Source organism: Notolepis coatsorum (genome assembly GCF_963971535.1).
Source record: "Notolepis coatsorum genome assembly, chromosome: 2".
Classification (NCBI taxonomy): Eukaryota; Metazoa; Chordata; class Actinopteri; order Aulopiformes; family Paralepididae; genus Notolepis; species Notolepis coatsorum.
Window position 1 is genome coordinate 183607359 of NC_140166.1, and position 14407 is coordinate 183621765.

Genomic DNA, 14407 nt, shown 5'->3' on the forward strand with positions numbered 1-14407 from the left:
AGAGTACATTATTGATTGTTCCCATATATTTTAACTGAATGTTTATGCCGTATGTTCTAGTGAGGAATACTGCGCCCATCGATACTCGTTCCCTTCCTCTGATTAAAAAGCCTCCTCCGAGCGTCTCCTCAGAGGACATTTAGAACTCTCAAACACCCACAACTTCATTAGACTCTTAACACTTTCTCAGAGCAAGATTAATGGCTTCTTCCTGCTGAAGTAGAAACAGCTACATCTACAGAGAATGAAGACGGCAAGACGAGGCAGGGCCACAGGTCGTATGTAGTGTGGTAGTGAAAGGGTTAACAGGACATTGGACATTGCACAGATAGGATTAGTGACAGTGTGTAGCAGTGTGTCTGCTCTATGTGTGTGTGCGTGTGCGTGTGCGTGTGTGTGTGGCCGTAAGCCTATATTACTGGCTGATACAACCACGTTGCAATTAGTCACCCCTTCTGCTACTATAGCTCTCTGAGACAGAGCCTGGGGGGCGAGGAGATTAATGGAAAGGCCGTCTCCTGTATATTAAACACTGAGGTGACCCTGGCTACCTACAGGAAGAGCACATTGAATGTATTTGCTAGTGTTTCCTTGTAATCAGGCTGCATTTGTCTGCCAATTGTTTCTTTTACTTGAATAGAGCTCCTTGATGGGTTTTTAACGCCTTGTCTTGGTTATTGTGTGTGACTTCTTAAATCAGCAGTCCCCGCCAAAAATACACCATTAACACTGGTTAAGAAGAAGAATCTAAGCATCTATAGTCCAGGAGAAAACACAGAGAGAGAGAGTGAGAGTGAGTGAGTGAGTGAGTGAGTGAGTGAGTGAGTGAGTGAGTGAGTGAGTGAGTGAGTGAGTGAGTGAGTGAGTGAGTGAGTGAGTGAGTGTGTACTCACAGAATGGCCCATGAGTGCGTGTGCCATCTCGTGTCCCAGAACGAAGGTGAGCTGATGAACATCTGCTACAGCTTCGAGCATGCCAGTAAACATGAACACTTCCCCATTCTACAGAGAGAGGGGGGGGGGGGGGGTACACAGAGACAAAACATGTAATACTGGTCCAGATCTCACCTGCCCGACTTCTAACTCACACCAAATCCAGGCCCCACATCAGTCCTAAAAGACATCCACTGGCTTCCCGTCTCCCACCAGATCAACTACAAAGTCCTGGCCTTCACCTACAAAGCCCGCCTCGCCCCCCCCCCCCCATATCTCACTGGCCTCCTCTCCCCCTAGCCCCTACCAACCTTCTCTGTGTCTCAGATCCACCTCAGCCTCCCTTCTCTCCACCCCCATGTCCAACCTTCCTCTCCAGGGCAGCTCCCAGGCTCTGGAACTCTCTCCCCCAAGACACGACTCTAGACTCAAGTCTCTCTCAGTTTTCCAATCCCGCCTCAAGACCATCTCTTCTCCACTGCCTTCTCTTAGCTCCTCCTCCATCCTTGTGTTTGTGTTACTATGTCTGTCGTTTGTCTCACTACCACCACCCTTAGTATAAAGAAACTTTGAAGTCTAGAAAAGCTATATATAAATCACATTTATTATTATTATTATTATTATTATTATTATTATTATTATTATTATTATTATTATTATTATTAAATGGACCACATTTAATCAGTTGTTGATATTATCAAACACTGCAACAGGAAATCACCTGCAGTCAAAGCGGCTCCCTAGTAGCAACACAATCCCACTGAAAACTTCTGTAAAGTTGTGAAAGGGGGACATCTACAGAAGCGTATTGCTGCCACCAGAAACAGAAAAAAATATCAGTATCACGTTATAACGTGATAACTTATTGTTTTAACATAAAACGTTTCACGTTATAACGTGATACTAACTTATCACGTTATAACGTGAAACAAACTTTTATGTTAAAACAATAAGTTATCACGTTATAACGTGAAACGTTTTATGTTAAAACAATAGTGTAACTGAGGGGTACAATTCCCTGACTGTATTACTAGATATGATACTTACTACCACTACCTTTGTACTTAATATTCGGCCACCCAGTACACGGCATAAATATATTATCATAAACACTCTCACGTAGATGAAACGGATCCAACACAAATGTACGAAGTCGAAGTATGCGTTTATTACTACACAGCAATGGTGTGTAGAGCAAGCACTTAATCACTTAATTACATTTATGAATTGAAATAGTATGCACTTTTATGGCAAAGAGTATTCGTCGGTATATCAATAGAGAATGTCCAATCTCTGATGGCGCAGGTGGTAAATATACGACCTGGAATAGTTAAGGAATAACAGCAATGATACTTTAATGATTATATACTAGATACACTAAGGGGGGGTTAATCCGGTCGCTTGTAAGCCGACAGGAGTAGGAGGGGGGGGGGGGGGGTAGAATCCGGCTGCCTCGTCCGGCCAAGGGTATCCCAGGTGAACCCACTGTAGTGCCGTTCAATGCGCCGGCGATCCTTGGACCACAGATGAAAGCAGGTGGACTCTTTGTGGGCCGGCTCTCTCCGGTCCACGGGGGAGAGACGTGAAGCGACCTCGTCTTGCAGAGCGTCTCCTCACCTTGCGTCCTCTCCAGGGGGGGGGGTTCCAACACACGGCAGTGTCGGGGGTCTTTATCCATGGAATAATCAAAGTATACAAAGCATAATCCGTGCCTGGGAAGGCGGGCTGTCGTCGGTAGAATAATCCGGTATACAGGTCCACTCGCTCGTCGGCTCTGGGGCTCCTCGGGTGCAGCTTCACATGGGGTCAACCACCCTGGGTAAGCAGCCAGTTCTCTGCCCGCAACGATGGGGTACTGACTACGGTAGTATTCTCACCGCACGAAGCACTATATATTAACAGACTATTATTAGCTTAATAGACTACGTCCAACTCGACGATATAGTGCCAAATATGACTATTCAAATATTAATATACACGATGTCTCAATACCGATGGTAGGCGAACTTGGCCTTACTCCCACACGTGGCGTCGCGGGGAGGCTTTACGTCTGTGACTCTATTGGAGGGTAAGAAACTGGACTGAAAAGAAAGTCCTACTTTAGTAGCGCAGTATATATACGCACTATGAACAAATAGTCCCATTAGTGGTGCGGTAGCCAGATTCCTACGCGGAACTAGGACTTGTTCGTACATGTGGAGCGGTACGTTTGAACTGGGTCTGAGGGGTATGGCAGCCTGGCACCAAGGTCTCGACCAATAGTAGAATGGAGACTATTATGGGATGTTCAGTAGGCTAGAATGGATATTCAATGCATATTGTACAAGGAATATACAAGGGATATCAGGGAATATTAGAGAATATACAAATACAATTAAATATATATATATATAAATAAATATATATATTCGGTTTAATCTGGCCCTTCACAACAGCCACCCCCTGAATAGGTCCCAGACCTAATCAGTTAAACAGAGACAGATTAATCGCGTTGTCTATTTACACATAAGGGTTTGCTGTAGGGGTCAGTCAACTTCACAAAGTCATAGGGTTGTAGGGTCATGGTCATCATCGATTATGTCTGGGAGTCGAGGCAGTTCTATGAGCCTCGCCACGGGACGGGTGTAAGTGCGACCCTGGACGAGCACTTCAGCTGCTCGGACCTTGCCGTCGGCACCGGTGATCACTTTGCTTACGCGGCCGGCCGGCCACATAGCTCTGGGCAGTGATTGATCAATAATCATGACGACTGTTCCTTCTGTCAAATTGTCTCTCTCCTTTACCCACTTCTGGCGGGTCTGTAGAGACGGTAGGTAGTGCAGTAGGAAACTGTTCCAAAACTTGTCGGCTAATACTTGGCTGTACCTCCACATTCGTCGGCCGTTCGCTTCTTCAGGCCGGTACATTGTCTGGGGTAATGCAGGATCTAGCCGCCCCATCAGGAGTGTGTTGGGGGTAACTGGGTCGATATCCGCCACATCACTGGAGACATATCCGAGGGGCTTCGAGTTAAGTACTCCCTCAATCTCCGTGAGGACTGTCATTAGGACTTCTTCCGCCACAGTCTGGGCCCCAAGTACTGCGTACAGGGCTGTCTTTATGGAGCGCACTTCTCGTTCCCAAGTGCCACCGAAGTGGGGTGCGTTTGGGGGGTTGAATTGGAAATCAACCTGTGCTGGAGCGAGGTGGGTCTTAAGTTCTGGGCCCATAGCTTGGAAGCTCTCTCTCAGCTCTCTTTCGCCGCCTTTGAAGTTTGTCCCATGATCGGACAATAGGGTAGACGGTCTTCCTTTCCGTGATGTGAATCTTCGGAAGGCCATAAGGAATGAGTCTGTGCTCATGGTCGGGAGAAGCTCGATGTGTATCGCTCTGGTGGTCATGCATTTGAATACAATACCCCACCGCTTCTCGGTTCCTCTTCCTTTCTTTATGTGCAGCGGGCCAAAGCAGTCCATACCCGTTGAGTGGAATGGCTTGTCACCGATTCGGAGGCGACATGGAGGAAGGTCAGCCATCCTTGGTATGCAGAGCTGCGCGCGCCACTTGCGGCAGTCTAGACATGTTCGCTGGAAGCGTCGTACCGCCTCTCTTCCTTGTAGGATCCAGTAACGACGTCTGATTTCCGCGAAGACTCTTTCTGCTCCTGCGTGATGTACATCCTCATCGTATTTCTTTATAATCAGCTCTGTGACCTTGTGTCGGCTGTTCAATACGATCGGGTATTTAATGTCATCCGGTAGATTGGGGGCTCTGCGTAGGCGACCACCCACTCTGATGAGGGTATGAGCGTCGCTCTCGGGGGCCAGATGAATTAATCTGCTGTCGGATGGGACGGGCTTTCCTCCCTGTAGACAGGCCAATTCATCGGGGAACGAGTCTCTCTGGGCTCGCTGCAGTAGAAGCAATTCTGCTTCCTCGTAGTTAGCTGCTGACATATCAGCGAGGGACTTGCACTCCGGGTGGTACCGCAGGAATGTTCTTTGTTGTGCACTCTCTATGGACGTGCAATCGTCTATGTTAGGGTCGGTGGAGGCTACGGTGCTCAATCCACAGAACACAGACTTCTTATTTTCCACCTCCTCTGGACTTGCTTCCCTCGGGATAGGCATGGGCCACTGTCCTTCCGGGAGTCTTAGGAATGCGGGGCCGTCACTGTAGACATTGCGACGGGTGAGGTCATCCAGGGGCATCCCCCGGGTGATGACGTCAGCTGGGTTCTGTTTTGTATCAACGTAGCGCCACTCTGTTTCTCCGGTTAACTCTTCGGTTAAGTCTTGAATCTCGGTGACTCTGACTCCCACGAAGACTTTGTACTTGCATGAGTCCGATTTGATCCAGGCGAGTACCGTCGTGGAATCTGACCACAGGATTGTTCTAGACACCGGTATGGTGAGCTCACGTTGGATGAGCGTGGCTAGGTGCGCTCCGGCTAGGGCTGCGCAGAGCTCTAGACGTGGGATAGATTGTTGCTTGCGTGGGGCTATTCTCGAGCGGGCGAGGACAAATGCTGTGTAGATCTCTCCCCCCTGGTCTTGGGCCCGCAAGTAGGCTACTGATCCGTATGCGACCTCTGAGGCGTCACTGAAGACGTGTAAGTCCATTTTACATGTCTCTGGCCTCACCGTGGGTGGGAAGTAGCTTCGGCGCATATTAACGCCTGGGAGTGAGTGGAGCTCCATCTCCCACTCTCTCCAGGTGGATCTAAGGTGTGCGGGAATGGGGTCGTCCCAGCCCTGGTCCTTGTCCCACAATGCTCGTACAATCATTTTTGCCCTGGTGGTGTACGATAGAATACATCCTAGCGGGTCATATTGTCGGGCGAGTGTTGTGTACACACTCCGTCTGGTGGTCGGCGCCGCCGCCGGCCTTCCCTGCTCCGTAGTCAGGGGCTTGTGTCTGTAGTGAAGCGAATCTGTTTTGAATCGCCACACCAATCCCAGGGTCATCTCCTGGGCTTCTCCCGGGATTGTAGCCATCCAGGTCTCGCTGCTGGCTGCCTTGTCCTCCGGGGAGAGGCTGCGCAGTACTTGCGGATCGCTGCTGGCCCACTGCCTGAGATCAAAGCCGCCTTTGATCAATGAGGCGCGGAGTTTAATCAGGAGAGCCTCGGCTTCTTCTTGGGTTGAAAGGCTTTGTAGACAGTTGTCTACGTAGAAGCTGTTCTTTACGCTGTGTCGGACCTCTTCGTCCGCTGCTGGGTCCTCTGCTACATGTTTCTGTAGTGCAAATGTAGCACAGCAGGGGCTACACGTCGTTCCGAAGGGGAGGACTTCCCATTGGTAGATGGCTGGGTGCTCATCTCCTGGCTTCTCTCTCCATAGGAACCGTAACAGGGGCTTGTCCGCCTCTACTAATCTCACCTGCAGGAACATTCCTTTAATGTCCCCGCTGATGGCCACCTTTTCCTGGCGGAAGCGGAGTAGAACGCCGAGTAGGGAGGGGCCGAGTGTGGGACCGGGCAGTAACTCTTTATTCAGATTTTGGGATCCGATCTGGTAGCTGCAGTTAAATACTATGCGGTCTTTACCGTTGTGATGGACCTTGTGGTGGGGCACGTACCACGATTCAGTGGTCTGGTCAGCCTCTTTAATGTCCATCTTTGTGACGTGTCCCGCTGTGATGAGCTTCTCAATCTCAGCGCGGTATACACTCTCTTGGGCGGGGTTCTTGGCTAAGCGCCGCTCCGTGTTCAGCAGGTACCGTTCTGTGGCGTCTGTCTTGGCGTGGAAAGTAGGCATTCCTTCTCGCCGCAGGAGTGGTGTGGCGTATCTCAACACGCCGTTGACCGGGACTCTCTTGGTCCCTGTCTCGAGGAGGTGAATGGCGTAAATGTCATCTTTAGAGCGAATGTCTTTCTTTCCGTTCTTAAAGGGCATTTGTTCCAAGGTCCATAGCCGCTCTACGTGTTGCAGGAGTGCGGTTTCTCCCTCTGTGACTCGGGAGTGGAGACATCTAGTGGCTGTACTTCGGTTGAGAGATTTGGCGAGCGGGCCTTGGAGAGTCCATCCCAAACGGGTCTCGACTGCTGCAGGACAGCCTCGGGGTCCGGTATGAACCCGGTCTATCGGGACAATGAGGTCTGCATGGTCGGAGCCTATCAACAGGGTCGGCATAGCATTGTCTATGAGCGGGATCGGTAACTTGCGCAGATGTGCATATTTCTCCATCAGCTTGGCGACGGGGTATGTGTACCGCGACAGCCCTATTTCTTGGCTGGTGAAAGCGTCTGCAATCTGGTACCGTCGCTCAGGCTGGCCGCTCGCTGCGATAGAGAATGAGACATTCTCGCCCTTTATCGTCTTCAAATCTCGTCTTATTGTCCGAATTGTCATTTGGGTTTCGCTTCCCCGCAGCCCTAGCTGGGCCGCAGCGGAGGCGAGCAGCAGGGTCTTCTCTGACCCGTCATCGAGGACGGCGTAAGTGTCCAGGACTTTATTCTGGTAGCTTAGTGTCACACGCACTACTTTTAGGAGTACTCGGGCTCCACTGCTGCTGGCGGGATCGATGTACATGACGCTCGCTTTGCGGCTGGATGGTGCAGGTGAAGGGCGCCGTCTGTTACTGTCGTGAAGTATGTCCAGATGGGCTCCATCGCACTTGGTGCACCTTTTCTTTAAGCGGCATTCGGCTGCCATGTGTGAGCGCGCACAGCGAAAACAGCGCTTGTTGGACTTTATCCATTGACCTGCTTCCTCCGCGTTCAGCTTGGGGAAGGAGTCACATTGCGCTAGCCAGTGTTCTTTCTCACAGTAGGGGCACACTATCTTCCACTTCTCCGTTCTGGAGGGGGTACTGTGGCTCCTGCTGCTCGGTACTGACTCCGATTGGTGCATCACAGTCACCGATCTTCTTCCATCATTTAGTCGTCTGGTTCCTTCTCTGGAGCCAGGGGTGCTCCGTCCGAATGTATCTAGCCGTAGGCTGCTGACTTCTCTCGCCAGGAAGTCTGCTAGATCGAGGAGGTTCGGTTCGGGGCCATTCGGGTCTCTGTGGTCCCTCTGCCGCCTAAAGCGCTCCTGACGAGCGGGCGGCAGCTTCTCCAGAATCCTTTCCACATTTGAGTTGGCGTAAAGTTCATGCCTCCCCTTCTCTCTTTGCGCTCCCAACATCCCTACCAGGGACTGCACTCTGATGGACAGGTCGTCCAGTGCTCGATTGTCTATTGCTGGGGGTAAGCGGTCGATGTGTCGGATCTCCTGGATCACGTAATCCCATATGCGCCCATACCTCTGGTCCAATGCTACCAGCGCTGCTGTGTATGGGGTGGTGGAAGTCGCGTAGGCGAGCGCTATATTATGTGCGCGGGGTACCTTTAAGTGCTTCAGTAGGATGGCGTATTTGTGGCGTTCATCCAATACATCCACCAACATGGTCTCCAGACACATGCGGAGTTCTGTATACTGGGCCCGGTTCTCTTGGGTGAAGTCGGGTACCATAGGCGTGCCAATGTATGACGCTGACTGTGGATACATCGGCGAGCGTTGGGGGAGAGGCCTCCTAGGCGAGTCTCCTCCCGCTCCTTGGTATGGGCTGGTACCGGCAGTGTACCATGGCCCGCTTGTCCAGGTGCTGTTCCTCGGTGCGGGTCGTGCGTCGTGCTCACCCGTGTATAGAGTCGGGGGTCTGTAGCGCAGCTCCGCGGGGGTATAGCCTGGGCTGTACCGGACCTCCTGGTCCGGTAGAGTACTGTGCTGTCTTCGGCCGTGGTTCTCCTCCTCTTCCTCTTCGTCTTCAGTTAGGTCATCCAGTGCTTGTAGTCTCTGGTTTAGCCTCTCCACAGGATATGCTGCTCCTTCCCGGTTGCTAGGTCTCGCTTGGACCGGTGGGGGGAGGTGGTCTGTGGGGGGTATAGACCTCGTCTGTTGGTCAAGTTCAGGGTTGTTTACTCGGCTAGGGGATGCCGCCCTGGAGGTGTGTCTAGACGAGTTCCTGGAGCCTCTGGCGGAGGGAGAGGGTGTTGTCCGTCTGATCAGCTGTTCTATTAGTTGCGACTGCTGTCTGTCGTGCGCTGCGTCCCGTTGAGCACCGGCTCGTTCTCGGGCCACATTCTCTTCCATCTGAATGCGTCTTATTTCTAGACGTATCTGCTCGTGTTCGCTTCGCTGCTGGATCTGCAGTCGGTCGCGTTCAGCAGCGGCGTTCAGGCTGATGAGGAAGGCCTGCTGTAGGGTCCTCTCTGCCTCGCTGGGAGAAGGCGGTTGTATAGGGGAGCCTTCCCTCGGGGTACTCCTTGCGGAGCCTTGGAGCTCTGTCTCCACGGTGCTCTCCCCGTCTTCTTCCGTGCCGAGTTCTCTCTCGGTAGCGTTGTATTCCTCCCGGGACTCATCGGGGACTACTTCTTCAGTACTGGCGGGGTGTGAAGTCATGTCTGGTTCCCACTGGTCCCCACCGTGAACTTGGTCAGTTACATTAGAGCCCGTAGGGGCCTCTATGGTCGGGGTAGTCTGGGCGTTGGGGTTAGACATACTTTTACTTTCTAGTTTTACCGCGTTTACTGTTAGTAGAAGACTAGGTTGTTGACTGACAGCGTAGGCCTCTAAGTACTGAGGGAGCCGTCGTTCGCGCTGCGGGCGTTGGTTAGGAGGATCGTTTCGTGGAGTGTTCATCATAGGCCATTTCAATATTAATAACACTATATTAATATTACACTAATTACCCTCCGGCTCGAAGGACCAATTGTAACTGAGGGGTACAATTCCCTGACTGTATTACTAGATATGATACTTACTACCACTACCTTTGTACTTAATATTCGGCCACCCAGTACACGGCATAAATATATTATCATAAACACTCTCACGTAGATGAAACGGATCCAACACAAATGTACGAAGTCGAAGTATGCGTTTATTACTACACAGCAATGGTGTGTAGAGCAAGCACTTAATCACTTAATTACATTTATGAATTGAAATAGTATGCACTTTTATGGCAAAGAGTATTCGTCGGTATATCAATAGAGAATGTCCAATCTCTGATGGCGCAGGTGGTAAATATACGACCTGGAATAGTTAAGGAATAACAGCAATGATACTTTAATGATTATATACTAGATACACTAAGGGGGGGTTAATCCGGTCGCTTGTAAGCCGACAGGAGTAGGAGGGGGGGGGGGGTAGAATCCGGCTGCCTCGTCCGGCCAAGGGTATCCCAGGTGAACCCACTGTAGTGCCGTTCAATGCGCCGGCGATCCTTGGACCACAGATGAAAGCAGGTGGACTCTTTGTGGGCCGGCTCTCTCCGGTCCACGGGGGAGAGACGTGAAGCGACCTCGTCTTGCAGAGCGTCTCCTCACCTTGCGTCCTCTCCAGGGGGGGGGGTTCCAACACACGGCAGTGTCGGGGGTCTTTATCCATGGAATAATCAAAGTATACAAAGCATAATCCGTGCCTGGGAAGGCGGGCTGTCGTCGGTAGAATAATCCGGTATACAGGTCCACTCGCTCGTCGGCTCTGGGGCTCCTCGGGTGCAGCTTCACATGGGGTCAACCACCCTGGGTAAGCAGCCAGTTCTCTGCCCGCAACGATGGGGTACTGACTACGGTAGTATTCTCACCGCACGAAGCACTATATATTAACAGACTATTATTAGCTTAATAGACTACGTCCAACTCGACGATATAGTGCCAAATATGACTATTCAAATATTAATATACACGATGTCTCAATACCGATGGTAGGCGAACTTGGCCTTACTCCCACACGTGGCGTCGCGGGGAGGCTTTACGTCTGTGACTCTATTGGAGGGTAAGAAACTGGACTGAAAAGAAAGTCCTACTTTAGTAGCGCAGTATATATACGCACTATGAACAAATAGTCCCATTAGTGGTGCGGTAGCCAGATTCCTACGCGGAACTAGGACTTGTTCGTACATGTGGAGCGGTACGTTTGAACTGGGTCTGAGGGGTATGGCAGCCTGGCACCAAGGTCTCGACCAATAGTAGAATGGAGACTATTATGGGATGTTCAGTAGGCTAGAATGGATATTCAATGCATATTGTACAAGGAATATACAAGGGATATCAGGGAATATTAGAGAATATACAAATACAATTAAATATATATATATAAATAAATATATATATTCGGTTTAATCTGGCCCTTCACAACAAATAGGTTATCACGTTATAACTAGGGCTGTCAGTTTATCGCGTTAATTAGATTAATTAATTACACAGCAAATCGCGTTATAAAAATTTACTAAATTTATTACAAAAAATATATATATTTTTTTTTGTATCTCATTCATTCCATAAGAATGTAGAATACACATTTACAGACGTTTTTTTTTTTTTTTTAATATGGTCCATAACATGGTGCATGTTCTTGGTATCTGATTCTAGGGACATCTATGCATCTCAGGGAATGTATTCCCAGTGTCAGAAATACTGTGGGCTAGATCCACAAAGAATGGATTGCACGGTGCAAGTTGCACCCTTACTTACAATTCATTATGAATTGAAAATGGGGGACCCTGATGTAAACAAGACGAAAGTCTTTCTCTGGTCTGCATCCCCTTAACAATGTGTGTATTGAGCCGTACTGTATTGTACCCATTCTGCAATCTGTTAATAACATTTTCATTCAATCAATCAATCTGCGCGGTGATTGATTGAATGAAAATTTTATTTTGAGTAAATTGTAATGAACCAAATGAGAATATCAATTTTTTTTTTTTTATCTTTGACTGTGAATAACACCATGCTCGTATCCCTCCAGAATTGTACCTCTCATGCTGGGATGTAATTGGACCCCTATTACTTAATATGATTTTATACTCAATCAAGGAGGGGAATTTCCATAAGATAGACAATATTGCACTCATAACAGTCCTCCTTAAAAAAGACAAAGACCCCACCGATTGCGGTAGTTATAGACCCTTGAGCCTCCTCGGAACCGATATCAAGCTGTATTCCAAGGTATTAGCCATCAGACTTCAAAAGCATACGACATCTTTAGTTCATCCTGATCAGACTGGCTTCATAAGAGGCCGCTTGATCACAGATAATATAAGACGGTTACTACATGTGCTAGATGCCAGCAAGGATGCCACTCCACCTATAGCGATGCTGTCCTTGGATGCGATGAAAGCCTTTGATAGGTTGGAATAGTCTTATTTATGGGCAGTACTGGAAAGGATGGGGTTAGGAAACGGATTCATTGATATGATAAAAGTATTATACAAAGACCCATCGGCCATGATTACAACAGGTAATATCACCTCCGAAATCTTTCCTGTATCACGCTCCTCCAGACAGGGTTGCCCTCTTAGTCCCGGACTATTCGCTTTATCATTAGAGCCTTTAGCACAGTATATAAGACAATCCCAATCCATAGAACCAATCGCAATTAAGGGCACACAACATCATATTAGTTTATATGCGGACGACGTAATATTGTTCATGCAAAACCCTACCACCTCAATGCCTCATCTCATCTAAATCTATCGGGATTTAGGATAAATTGGCCAAAGTCGGCCTTCCTACCACTTAATGCCCCTGCAAAGAATATATTCCTTCCAGAAAAAATACCAATGGTAAAACACTTCAGATGTCTAGGAGTTGAAATATTCCCTACTATATGCCAAACGGTGAAGTACAATTACACAAAATTCCAAGATAAGATCAAATACGACTTTGACAGGTGGTCCAAACTTAAAAACTCAGTACAGGCCCGAGTATCAATAGTTAAGATGGATGTTTTACCTAGAATCAACTTCATTAGCTCAATGTTACCGTTACCCCCTCCTGATGGTTACTGGAAAAAATTACATTCCACCGCATATACATTTATTTGGAATAACAAACCTCCACGAATAAAAAGATCCACCGCACAGAGAAACAAAGCCGACGGAGGTTTAGCATTTCCAGACTTTTACCACTATTTTAAAGCGTACTCTTTAAGACCACTGACAACCTGGTTTGACTCCCAAGCATCTGTATCCTGGAGAAACTTAGAAGAAAATATAGTAGCACCACATAGACTGCAGGACATAGTATACACCATATTATCAATTAAGCAATGCGGATTGAAATTTGGCCCTCTTATTACACATGAGATTCGGATATGGCGTGAAACACAGACAAAATATTCTAACCAACATAAATGGCATAGCCATACTCCCCTATTCAATAACAATGCACTCCTTATTGGAAAAAGACCTATCAGATACCCCAAATGGGAAAAGCAGGGCATACATACATTGGGAGATGTTTTCAACAAACAGGGTTTTTGTAGCTATCAAGATATACGTAACAAATTTAACCTCACCAGTTCCACATATTATTTCTACGCACAGTTATTGGAATGTTTGAAGGCTCATGGAGTCCCATTAAAGATACCAATTGAGCACCACAGATATCACAAATTCTTCTATGAAAGAGAGACATCGAGAGGCTTTGTATCTGACTTTTATCATCACTTACTAACGTCTTCGTATGGAATCCTTCCTCTAGACTCAGTCTGGAGGAGGGATATACCAGACTTGGAAGTAGATTTTGATTGGCAAGAAGTCTGGGCAAACATTCGAATTGCGTCACACAACCCGGATCATCAACAAATTAATCTTAATTATATTCATAGGACATACCTGACTCCTATAAGATTGAACAGAATGGGACTTAGACAAGATTCTCTATGTTCCTTATGTACAAATGGTGATGAGGGTACATTTATGCATATGTATTGGGATTGCCCACCTGTTAAGATATTCTGGGAAGAAGTGACCCTGCAATTATCAGATTTTTTTTTTCCTGAACATACCTGTACAGCCCTCTGTATTGCTGTTGAATGATGTTTCTCAGTTTGCAGCCTCTATACAGCTAAAGAGACTAGTTTTGTCCGGTCTTACAGCAGCTAAAAAGCTGATAGCATCACGATGGATTCAACCGGATAAAATGTGCCCGGAAGGTATGGGTTCTTACCTATCTCGATGTGATTTATCTAGAGATATCTACAGCAAGAATTTTAGGTGTCAGTGAAACCAGCATTGCAATCTGGTTAGAAGTGGTGGAGAGAATAAAGGCTAGCATATGAATTGTAATTCCTGGTTAGAAACTAATGAAAATGGATGGATTATCCAAGTGGGGTTCCTGGGGGGAAGAGCGAGCAAGAGCATAATGTATTGGATTGGATTGCAAGTACCGTACTTTTCGTACTATAAGCCGCACCTGACTATAAGCCGCAGCAGCTGAATTGAACGATGTGTACATATATAAGCCGCACTGGACTATAAGCCGCAGGTGTTTTAATGTTTAATTACCATATGTAATTAGCATTGGGACACAATACTGTCGGACAAATAACAAGAATTAACTCATTTACAAGTTGTATTAAGTTTAGCAAATAAGGGAACAGATAAATAACATTTCAATGCAGTCAAAAAAGCAATATTTAGATTTGTACATTTTCGGGTTTGGTCACGTCGAGTCACATATAAGCCTCACCGTTATATAAGCCGCAGGGTCGAAAAATGGG

General features: G+C 47.8%; 1 protein-coding gene across 1 annotated transcript in view; it reads right to left on the reverse strand.

Moving 5' to 3' along the window:
• oma1 (OMA1 zinc metallopeptidase) overlaps nucleotides 1-14407 on the reverse strand; it is a 36861-nt gene that overhangs the window by 15783 nt on the left and 6671 nt on the right. The window contains exon 4 of the mRNA XM_084307801.1: nucleotides 894-1001. Within this exon, the coding sequence (XP_084163927.1) occupies nucleotides 894-1001 (108 nt within the window). The remainder of the gene's footprint in view (nucleotides 1-893; nucleotides 1002-14407) is intronic.